At 42.5% G+C, this 11,545-nt stretch overlaps 1 protein-coding gene across 1 annotated transcript; it reads left to right on the top strand.

Moving 5' to 3' along the window:
• Positions 1-1,813: 1,813 nt before the first annotated feature.
• Positions 1,814-11,006, top strand: LOC308395857 (N-acetylneuraminate-9-phosphate synthase-like). Its single transcript, XM_080880881.1, has 6 exons — positions 1,814-2,056; positions 2,680-2,895; positions 2,974-3,073; positions 9,068-9,222; positions 9,569-9,835; positions 9,961-11,006. The coding sequence occupies exons 1-6, from the start codon at positions 1,925-1,927 to the stop codon at positions 10,168-10,170; spliced, it is 1,080 nt and encodes a 359-aa protein (XP_080737007.1). The 5' UTR covers positions 1,814-1,924; the 3' UTR covers positions 10,171-11,006.
• Positions 11,007-11,545: the final 539 nt, after the last annotated feature.

The following is an 11,545-nucleotide window of genomic DNA, read 5'->3' as shown; positions in this document are numbered from 1 at the left end:
ATTAAATTAAAGTACTCAGGTTTGCTACATACACTGAAAAGTTGCTCATACATGTTCTTCTAGAACCATTTTCTTAATTCTGTTGTATAAACAAGTTAAACATGAATTTTCAGTTTGTCTGCACTGAGTCATCTCAAGTGGGTGGATTTATTTATTTAATAAATTCTTCAGACATTGTTTGCTTTGTGTTAAGACTGTCCTCTCTTTGTTTTACTTTCTGTTTTAAGACCACAGGCTGTTTATGTGAGACCAGGACCTTCATGTCTTTGAATAGGCTAAATCAGTTACTGCTGTTGGGCAGGGCTGAACTGAGATAAAATAATCAGCCCAGGCATTTGTGGTCCAGGCGACTCACCATGATCTCTATATATCATTTCATTTTGTTTGACTATTGATTTTAACATAGGTATTAATCGGGTCAGTACAGTTGTTGTTGTGTTATTTCTCAGTTGCACTGCAGTGTGTGATAATAATTAAAATCTACTATTAGCAAATGGTTTATGGTCAAAGCAGCCATTGATTTTACCCGAATCCCTGAATCTATCCCTTCCTAATTATGTCCCTCCATCTATTTTCTTACCACGTGAAGGTGAAATTCACATGGTGAGAAATTCACGTGTCTCTTCCTCAGCACCAGCAGCCTTCTCTGATTGTAAAGCTTGATTATTAGATGCTGCTGGTACTTCTGTTACAGTCACAGCCAGACCGATGCTAACATGTCGGTTAATCTCTTACCTCAAAGCACACTGTGTTCTGTTGATCTTATGTGCTGCACAATAATGTTTAATATTTAGTATTTACTGTCATATTCCCATATATCATTGTGATGTTGTTTATTCTATTACTCTTGTTCTCTTCTGCTTGTTTTCTTTTTTCTTTCTCAGCAGGTGACCCAGGTGATTGATATATGCATTTTTTTTTTTTGCTGCCCATTCTGTTGGTTTTTGTCTTTTGCCCTTCTCCCCCGTCCCTCTTCTCAGCTGTTTCTCTTTCCCTCTTTCTTTCTCCCCTTCTTTCCCCCAGTCAAGTCTGTCCCGTATTCAGTAAGTGAAAATAAAATAAACAATAAAAGGTGAATCAAATGGACCATTACGGCAAGGCTGGGATGGTCAATTTGGTAAAGCAAATCCGTTGGGCATCTTTCTTTGCCTTTAGACAACAATTCTGATGGCAAAAGAGCCAAACGGGACAGGCAAAAAACAAACAAACAAACAAACAAACAAACAAACAAAAAAAATAACATGTCGGTTAATCTGACACATTTAGCTGCATCTCATATTAGTTTCTTTCAGTGTCCTCTCTCGGCTTTCCAGCTCCACCTTCTCGCTGCTTCTTCCACACCAAACATTTTCTTCAAGGTGCAGCGAAGGTAGGAGAGGGGCCGGTAGCGTTAGGACATTTGATTGGCTAATCCAGTTTCACTAATGAAAATGAACGAATGGGCTGCTGCCATTTCTTGTATGGCTGGTGCGCAGCGGGCACTTCAGGCCGTCCCATCGGCCCAAAAGTGAGTCGGACTCGGCTCACCGGGAAAATGCCCGGTACGTGCCCACTGGGCTAAATTTCATATATATATATACTTTGCTTGTAGCTTTGAGCTTTGGTTGGAAAGCTCAAAGCTTTGATTGGAAAATGTCTATTCAACCACTTGTTTCACGGGAAGTTTATAAATATAAATGTACATATCCATAAATGTGATTTTCCATAGCTATAAATTTGTCGATGCAAATAAAAACAGAACAGAATGGTTGCTTTTATTTTGAAAGAAAATCCGCGATTGCTACGTTGATCCACAAAGGCGGAAGTTGCGGCACATCCTGTTTGTGCATGACGTTAACTGTTCCGGTTATCTACCCGGGTTGACACTTTTTAGTTGTCTTTATTACTTTCTCTGGTTGTACTCGCTTTCTTTTCTACCAACAAAATGCCGTTAGAGTTTGAGCTGTGTCCCGGTCGTATGATCGGAGGGAACCATCCGTGTTTCATCATAGCTGAGATTGGACAGAACCACCAGGGAGACATTGAGATCGCAAAGAAAATGATAAAAATGGCAAAGGTAATGTAAAAAAGCAAACACGTATCGGTTTGTCTTTTAGGTATATTTACGCACAGACAATCAAACACACGCACGCACACGATATACCGTCTGTTTCCTGAACTTCATTCATAAGAAAGCAATATGACACGTTCCTCTGCTTCACCCAAGCAAATCATAAACTTTTCGTTTCAGACATGAAATCCTGAAAGCAAAGTTGGATGCTTCATTTAACCAGTTTATGCCATTTAAACGGTGTTTCTGGCATAAGCTGCAAAATATTAAATTACTAGATTTATGAATGGAGTTTGGCTTCTCTTTCTGTGCCTGTCCTATAGCGCCCTCTTGTGCCTGCTGCTTGATTCAAACCAGACGTGAATTGTATTCAATTGTAGTAAAATTTGTCTTAAATTCGTTAGCTGTGTTCATGTGCCCATTAAACCTGTTATGAAAGATTTTTATCATGTCCACATCTTTTTAGTACAACACTTACAATTTTTTTTCCCAGAACACTATCAAGTTACAGGTATTTATCAAGTGTGTCTTGTAGGATCTTAAAAGATACGTGAGAGCAACTCAAGAAACTAGTACCATTCAAAAAAAACAAAAAACAAAAATCAAAAATCTTATCCCCACCTCCTCAGGACTGTGGTGCAGACTGTGCCAAATTTCAGAAGAGTGAATTAGAGTTTAAGTTCAACAAGAAAGCCTTGGCCCGCCCATACACCTCCAAACACTCCTGGGGGGAAACCTACGGTGAGCACAAGCGCCATCTGGAGTTCAGCCACGATCAGTACAGGGAACTGCAGAAATATGCAGAAGAGGTGGGGATCTACTTTACTGCATCGGGAATGGATGAGGTAAGGGAGAGTTTTGTTCATAGTATTATGGTACTTTACTCAGTGGAGAAGTTTAACCATAAGCTTTTCTGTCTTCAGATGGCGGTGGAATTTCTTCATGAGCTTAATGTGCCTTTCTTCAAAGTGGGTTCTGGAGACACCAACAACTTCCCCTATCTAGTTAAAACTGCCAAAAAAGGTGAGAGTGAAATACCATGTGTGGAGAAATGGCTCAAGTTTGAAACTCAATCATCGGCATCAGTGTTCAATATATATATATATATATATATATATATATATATATATATATATATATATATATATATATATATATATATATATATATATATATATATATATATATATATAATAGGGGTGCAACGATACACAAAATTCACGATTCGGTTCGATACTTTGGTGTCACGGTTCGATATTTTTTCGATACAAAAAAATGTTCAAGCATTTTTAATTTGTCATTTATTAAAATTATAAATATATATTTTAACTCAAAAGTACAGTTTTTAAATTTAACCCTAACCCTTGTCCGTGTTTTTTATTTTGACAGCGTATGCGCACCTGCGGACCACTTATGTGCAGCCCTGGTTATTTAGCTCATCATATTGCAGCCACAGAAATTCTTTTGTCCATGAAACCATAAAGCTGCACTTTCTTTTTGCCTTATAGTCTGATTTATCATAACTTCTCCGTTTTGTGGTAAGCTTTTCTTTGGCTGTCACTTCTTCACCCTGACCTGTCTTATTTGGCTCAGCAGAACTGAAATGCTTTTACACATGCACTCACATAAGCTCAGCGATTCTCTGCGCGATCAACCTCTCACATGTTTAAGCTTGCTGCGGGAGATTTCACTTGTCATGTTTTTTAGATTAGATAGAACTTTATTAATCCCTCGGGTGGGTTCCTCTGGGAAATTCGATTTGCATAGTTTGCATAGTAAGCTAACGATTAATAAGACGATGTCAGAGGAATTGGTGCACAAATTATCATCACTCACAGATCAGTGCTGTCGCTCTCTATACACAGTTTGCACGATTGCAAAGTGAAAGCAAAAAAAACAAGCACAAATTCAAACGCGACTTCAATATGTCACATATTGACAGTGGCTCACCGATGCCAATGACATAATTACCCAGCTACATTTCTGAAAGAATGCAAAAGCATTGACATATATTTTTCCTACAATAGCCCGACGGGCAGGGAAGAGATAGATTTTGGTAGCCCGACTGAAAAAATCGCTAGCTCCGGGACGTCGGGCTAGCGATATTGCAAGCCCTGTATCTGATTGAGGAATCACTCATCTTTGGAAAAGAGAGTTTATTACAGAGAAATGGCTCTTTCCAAAATAAAAGCTATACTATACGCTTCTTCTGGGCTATATTCTCAGCAGCATATTAAACATATAAGGAGAATCATGTGCTAACAGCTGTCTAAATGACTCGGCTAAAGTTAGTAGCATGCTTGCTTTTTTTTGTCTGCTTCCACTTGTCTTTGCACTAGGATGATGTCGGCATAAATGTGCACTCATATTCGTTGTGTTCCCACTAGTGCTTTCAGGTTAATCTCGTTGAAATGACCTTAACGCCACAACACGGCAAATCTCCGTTAACGAGCTACCGCCGATCGCTCCGTGCATGGGGCTAGACGGCCAACACGTTAACGAGCTAACTGCGCTAACACACTAGTTCACACCAATGTAATTGAGCATTGCATGGCACATCCAACATACTGTTTTACTTTAGTCCATGACTCGCTTACCTTCAGGGTCATACGTCACATGAAAACCAAAATAATTCCAAACGCCAGATCTGAATGAGGTTCAACTTGCCTGTTGCAAGGAGAGCTTAACTTCTGTCTCGCTAGCTTGCCCTGCGCTCTTCCTTCTGACTATGCTGTCTGTGTTGAGCGCTCAGTGGATCTGCGCTCGACAGTGCAGCCTAGGCGGAGTAGTCGAACACAGATTCACTGAGCGCTCAACACAGACAGCATTGTCAGAAGGAAAATTGATAAAATAAATTACAAATGTTGTATTGTTCGATACATATGCGTACCGAACCGAAAGCACTGTATCGAACGGTTCAATATCGATACGAATATCGTTGCACCCCTAATATATAATATATATATATATATAAAAAACACCCAGCACGCCCCTGCGGGCGGTTTATCCTTCAAGCTCGGATCCTCTACCAGAGGCCTGGGAGCTTGAGGGTCCTGCGCAGTATCTTAGCTGTTCCCAGGACTGCGCTCTTCTGGACAGAGATCTCCGATGTTGTTCCCGGGATCTGCTGGAGCCACTCGCCTATCTTGGGAGTCACCGCACCTAGTGCTCCGATTACCACGGGGACCACCGTTACCTTCACCCTCCACATCCTCTCGAGCTCTTCTCTGAGCCCTTGGTATTTCTCCAGCTTCTCGTGTTCCTTCTTCCTGATATTGCTGTCATTGGGAACCGCTACATCGATCACTACGGCCGTCTTCTTCTGTTTGTCTACCACCACTATGTCCGGTTGGTTAGCCACCACCATTTTGTCCGTCTGTATCTGGAAGTCCCACAGGATCTTAGCTCGGTCATTCTCCACCACCCTTGGGGGCATCTCCCATTTTGACCTCGGGACTTCCAGGTTATACTCGGCACAGATGTTCCTGTACACTATGCCGGCCACTTGGTTATGGCGTTCCATGTATGCCTTGCCTGCTAGCATCTTGCACCCTGCTGTTATGTGCTGGATTGTCTCTGGGGCATCTTTACACAGCCTGCACCTGGGGTCTTGCCTGGTGTGATAGACCCCAGCCTCTATGGATCTTGTGCTCAGAGCTTGTTCTTGTGCTGCCATGATTAGTGCCTCTGTGCTGTCTTTCAGTCCAGCTTTGTCCAGCCACTGGTAGGATTTCTGGATATCAGCCACCTCCTCTATCTGCCGGTGGTACATACCGTGCAGGGGCCTGTCCTTCCATGATGGTTCCTCGTCTCCCTCCTCTTTCTTGGGTTTCTGCTGCCTGAGGTATTCACTGAGCACTCGGTCAGTTGGGGCCATCTTCCCAATGTATTCTTGGATGTTCCTTGTCTCATCCTGGACTGTGGTGCTGACACTCACCAGTCCCCGGCCCCCTTCCTTCCGCTTAGCGTACAGCCTCAGGGTGCTGGACTTGGGGTGAAACCCTCCATGCATGGTAAGGAGCTTTCTTGTCTTTATGTCAGTGGCTTCTATCTCCTCCTTTGGCCAGCCTATTACCCCAGCAGGGTACCTGATCACGGGCAGGGCGTACGTGTTGATGGCCCGGATTTTGTTCTTACCATTCAGCTGACTCCTCAGGACTTGCCTGACCCTCTGCAGGTACTTGGTGGTTGCAGCTTTTCTAGCGGCCTCTTCATGGTTCCCATTCGCCTGCGGGATCCCCAAGTACTTGTAACTGTCCTCTATGTCTGCAATGTTGCCTACTGGTAGTTCAATCCCCTCAGTTCTGACTACCTTCCCTCTCTTTGATACCATTCGACTACACTTCTCCAGTCCGAACGACATTCCAATGTCATTGCTGTATAGCCTGGTAGTGTGGATCAGTGAATCGATGTCTCGTTCACTCTTGGCATACAGCTTGATGTCATCCATGTACAGGAGGTGGCTGACAACTGCTCCGTTCCGTAGTCGGTATCCGTAGCCAGTCTTGTTAATGATCTCACTGAGGGGGTTCAGGCCTATGCAGAACAGCAGTGGGGACAGAGCATCTCCTTGGTAGATCCCGCACTTGATGGTGACTTGTGCTATGGGCTTGGAGTTGGCCTCTAGTGTTGTACGCCACATCCCCATTGAGTTCCTGATGAAGGCTCTTAGGGTCCCATTGATCTTGTACAATTCTAGGCATTCCAGTATCCAGCTGTGGGGCATTGAGTCATAGGCCTTCTTGTAATCAATCCAGGCAGTGCACAGGTTGGTCAGTCTGGTCTTGCAGTCTCGGCTGATTGTTCTGTCTACCAGTAGCTGGTGTTTTGCGCCTCTGGTATTCTTGCCAATTCCTTTCTGTGTCCCGCTCATGTATTGACCCATGTGCCTGTTCATCTTAGCCGATATGATGCCTGACAGGAGCTTCCATGTAGTACTGAGGCAGGTTATTGGTCGGTAGTTGGAGGGGACCGGTCCCTTCTTGGGGTCCTTGGGGATCAGGACCGTCCGGCCTTCAGTTAGCCATTCCGGGTGTCTCTCGTTAACTAGCAGCTGGTTCATTTGTGCTGCCAGACGCTCGTGGAGTGCAGTTAGCTTCTTCAGCCAGTAGGCGTGAACCATGTCGGGCCCTGGTGCTGTCCAACTCTTCATACTGGAGACCCTTTCTTGGATATCTGCCACTGTGATGGTTACTGGACCCTGTTCAGGGAGGTCGCTGTGGTCTGCCCTCAGATCCTCTAGCCACTGAGCATTGCCATTATGGGTTGCATCCTTCTCCCATATGCTCTTCCAGTATTGCTCCGTCTCCAGCCTTGGTGGTGCTGTTCTCTTATTGTTCCCTTGCCACTGAGAGTACACCTTTGCTGGTTCTGTGGAGAACAGCTGGTTTATTCTCCTGCCTTCTATCTCTCTGGTGTACCTCCTCAAGCGGCTGGCCAAGGCTGTGAGTCTTTGCTTGGCAGTTTCCAAGGCCTCAGGTATGGACAGCTTGCTGTATTTCTTAGGCACCTTATTCGTCGCACCTTTCTGCAACTCCGTTAGTTGGCTAACCTCTCTCCGTGCTACTTTGATCTTGCCCTCTAGCCTCCTTCTCCATGGAGGGTACTGCCCCTTGTGGCTGTTCAACTTGTAGCCAAGCATCGCACTGATCACTGCTGCCGTATTGTAGATCAGCTTGTTAGTGTCGGTAATCGTGGTTGTAGGTATTGCCCGTAGTGCTGCATTAACATCATCTAGCAGACCTTCTGAGGGTACTTCACGTAATCTTGGTAGCCGGCTACGGGGGATCCAGGTTTCAAGCTTGGCCATGATCCTATTTTTCAGGTCAGTTCCTCTCGCACTCAACGATCCTTCTCCTATCACACTTGGGGCTATGTACCCAATCTCGGGTGGGGGTGATGATATCTCCCCCCTGACCTGGCGTCCTGACTCCTCCTTGCCGTAGCATTTGTGTTGTACCTCGTCAATCTCTAGCTGTGAGAGCAGTCCCTTCTTTCGAATGTTGGAACACTGAGCTACTAGTTGTTTCGCCGTCATTGTGGATGTTGGGTATCGAAGAATCCATAGGTCCCTCATCCTATTCATGTAGCCCCTTCCGCCGGGGTTACTTGCGTAGTAGCATTCCAACAACGCCCTGTTTTCGTCCCTTGCCCACCGATGCCTTCTTGTTCCAGTAGCCCACAGCTACTGGAACAAGTAGCTGTGGGCTACTTATATATATATATATATATATATATATATATATATATATATATATATTTTAAGAATCCTGATTTAAATTCTACTGATTCTTAGTGAACACCTAATTCATCCTCTCTGTTTAAGGCCACTGTCCCTTTAAGTCACATTTCTTCTGGCTCCCCCTTACAAATAAAAGATTTGAGCAGCACCTGATTGAGGCTTCTGTAACCAGAGCCAGAGTTGTATACCTAAGATTATGGTTCTGTGAATAGTTGCTGTTATACAGCAGTAGAATGTTAGGAAAAAACTGTGAAATTGTTCAGCTAAAGTTGTTTAAAACATGAACTTAATGCTCAGAGATTACCTTTGCATATACATACCTCATCATTTAACGCTTTGGTTTTGTTTAATTTGACCATCCATCATTTTAATTAGATGTAGATTAAATAGATAGACTATATTACAGAAATCAAGAAAAAGCACAGGTACACTTTAAAAAGGAAAAAAAGAGAAAACGATAGACAACTCAATACATGCACCATGTAATATATAAAATGTGTCTTAAAGGAAGCATACATTTATAATTTTATAAAATGTGACACAGAATTACAATTTAATATTTAGAATGTAATTTAAACTTTAAATATAGTTGGACCTCGAGGAGTCTGTGTCTGTTTTCATTCTGCATAAATATGGATGACATGAACTCTACACTGTACAAGCAAGGCAGTGTACAATAACTCCAGAGGAATACTGAGGGGTGTCGTAGCGCTTAGCTTACTGCCAGTAACATGAGGTTTCTTATAGTGTTAGTGTTGCTGTCTTTCATTTGCCAGGACGCCCCATGGTGGTGTCCAGCGGGATGCAGTCCATGGAGACGATGCGTCGGGTCTACAAGACGGTCAAGGAGCACAACAAAAACTTTGCCATCCTGCAGTGTACCAGCGCCTATCCTCTGGAAGCTGAAGATGTCAACCTCAGAGTGATTACGGTGAATCTTCTAATTCAAACTGCATGTGGGATGATTTTGAAGGGTGTGTTCCTTTGGGTATGAGCAAAATAATCCAGAGAGTCCAGAATGATCCAGTTTTACAGGTTATGAAGCTTATTTTTTATCCCTCAGCCTGAAAGGCTTGGGGTATTGTTGTCACCCTGCCGTGTGGGCTGGACTTAAAATGACTGGTGATCTGCACAACAGCATTTTTATATCATGTCAATAGCAACTGCTTGTAGCATCTTGTCAAAAAAAACCCCACATGAACATGAGTACATGTTGCAAATTGTAAAATGACTAACTTTTAAGAATAACATGTATGTCACCCATTTGTTGGCTGCAGGAATACCAGAAGGACTTTCCAGATATTCCCATTGGGTATTCAGGCCATGAGTCTGGAGTCAGTATAACAGTGGCGGCTGTGGCTCTGGGAGCAAAGGTTGTTGAGCGCCACATAACCTTGGACAAGACGTGGAAAGGAAGTGACCATGAAGCATCACTTGAGCCCGCTGAACTTGCTGAGCTGGTTCGCTCTATCCGACTGGTGGAGAGGGCACTGGGAAGCGGAATCAAGCGGATGTTACCCTGTGAGAAGCCGTGCCACGACAAGGTCAGAACGCCTTTCTCTAAAAAAAAAATTAATTAAAAATACTCAGCTTTACTGTTTAGCAAGCTTTTCAAGCAAATGTCCAACTTTTTCCTTTAATAATGTTGCTTTGTTTGCTGTTCCTTCAGCTGGGTAAGTCAGTGGTAGCCAAAGTAAAGATCCCCAAAGGAACAGTTCTGACTGAGGACATGTTGACGGTGAAGGTGGCAGAGCCCATGGGCGTTGTAGCTGAGGACATTTTCCAGTTGGTCGGAAAGACCGTCAAAGATGACGTGGAAGAGGATGACAGCATCGTGCCTGAGGTCGTCGATTGTTATGCCAAGAAGGCAAAGTACTGAAAATTGAAGGGAAGACCGAAGTCACTAGAGAAAGTGTAGTTGATTCATTGAAGGTTAGTTCTGAAGGTGCTTAATCTGAAACGTGGATGAGAGTAAGGGTTATTTTTCTTGGTGTTGCTGAAAGGCATGGGTGATCAGTAATTTGTTACATAATTGGACAGTTCATCAGATGGTTTTAATGTTATCACGTGCCCCTGCTTTAGTTCTCTTTAGCCAAAGAGTTTTTACATTTTCTACAAGTGGTCTCACATAATGCACTTTCTGGCAAACACTTTGATCTCAGCATCCGGTTTAAGTCCAACACTTTGAGAGATGGCACAAGAGTTGTTACCGCTAACCTTGCGTTCTTTGTGCTACCGTTTTTGCCTACACTTGAGTGATTATATAAATGTTGAATAGGCACTGCTGTGGCCCCATCATCTCATCCCATAGCAGTGAGGTCACGGAGGCTATTTGCTCTTTGTGTACGACCTCATTGACCAGCTGAGGTTGTCAACTTTTGCCAGAAAGAAGTTGTATTTATATCGTTTCTTCAGAAAGAGGAAAATGAGACTAATGCTGAGAGGGAAGCAAAACTAAATCAGACACCTTACACGTTACACATGCATTTGCCCTTTTACCCATTCTTGATTCATTTATTTTATTAATTTCTTTTGGTGGGGGGGTCATGAATTGAAAATTCCTCATTTTTGTTCCGGCACTTATAACACACTGCACTTCTACTTTTCAGATTAAAAATGTTTGTTTACACCTGTAAATGTCAACATTTTGATATCTGTTGAGGTCTGTAATGTAATGGAAGAATGAACATTTTTCAAATTAAAATTTTGCCTCAACACTGATGTTGTTTTGTTTTTTGTTCTTTACATAGATGAACTAATTCTCATGGATGAGAATGTTCGTGTCATGGATCATTTACTACTACTACTATAGTTGTCATATATGAAGATATAATAAATTCCACATCTTGGGTAATACACATTATTTAGAAATGGAAAAATAAGAACCTGGGTTTTTAAATACTGAGGTGAATAATTATACTATTTTCAAAGTAAATGCTTAGTGAATTCTTATAGATGAGTTTTTTTTTCAAGTAAGTCTCTAATACACTCTTACATTGTACTTGTTATTTAAATATATTTCATACTATTTCTGTTGTTAAGGTTTAATATTTTTATGCCTGTGTGCAGCTTTGCTTTAGTTGAACTTTTTCCACATCACAGTTAAATCATTTAGATAGATTTGATACATTAAATAAATTTGACTGAATATTTACTTCATGACATGTTGAGCTGGTCAGTTAAGTAGTAAAAGGGGTTATTAATTAGTTTCAGTTGATTTAGTGCAATAATGAGACAACCCCCCAAAACAGCTA

This window comes from Rhamphochromis sp. 'chilingali', assembly GCF_963969265.1.
Source record: "Rhamphochromis sp. 'chilingali' genome assembly, chromosome: 4".
Taxonomy (NCBI): domain Eukaryota; kingdom Metazoa; phylum Chordata; class Actinopteri; order Cichliformes; family Cichlidae; genus Rhamphochromis; species Rhamphochromis sp. 'chilingali'.
Note: the sequence above shows the minus strand (reverse complement) of the source record. Positions and strands in the feature narration are given on the sequence as shown.

Excerpts from the sequence above, each read along its gene's own strand:
- LOC308395857 (XM_080880881.1), top strand. The coding sequence starts at position 1,925 with ATGCCGTTAGAGTTTGAGCTGTGTCCCGGTCGTATGATCGGAGGGAAC. Across the intron at positions 2,057-2,679 it reads AAATGATAAAAATGGCAAAG|GACTGTGGTGCAGACTGTGC; the intron begins GTAATGTAAAAA and ends CCACCTCCTCAG. Across the intron at positions 2,896-2,973 it reads CTGCATCGGGAATGGATGAG|ATGGCGGTGGAATTTCTTCA; the intron begins GTAAGGGAGAGT and ends TTCTGTCTTCAG.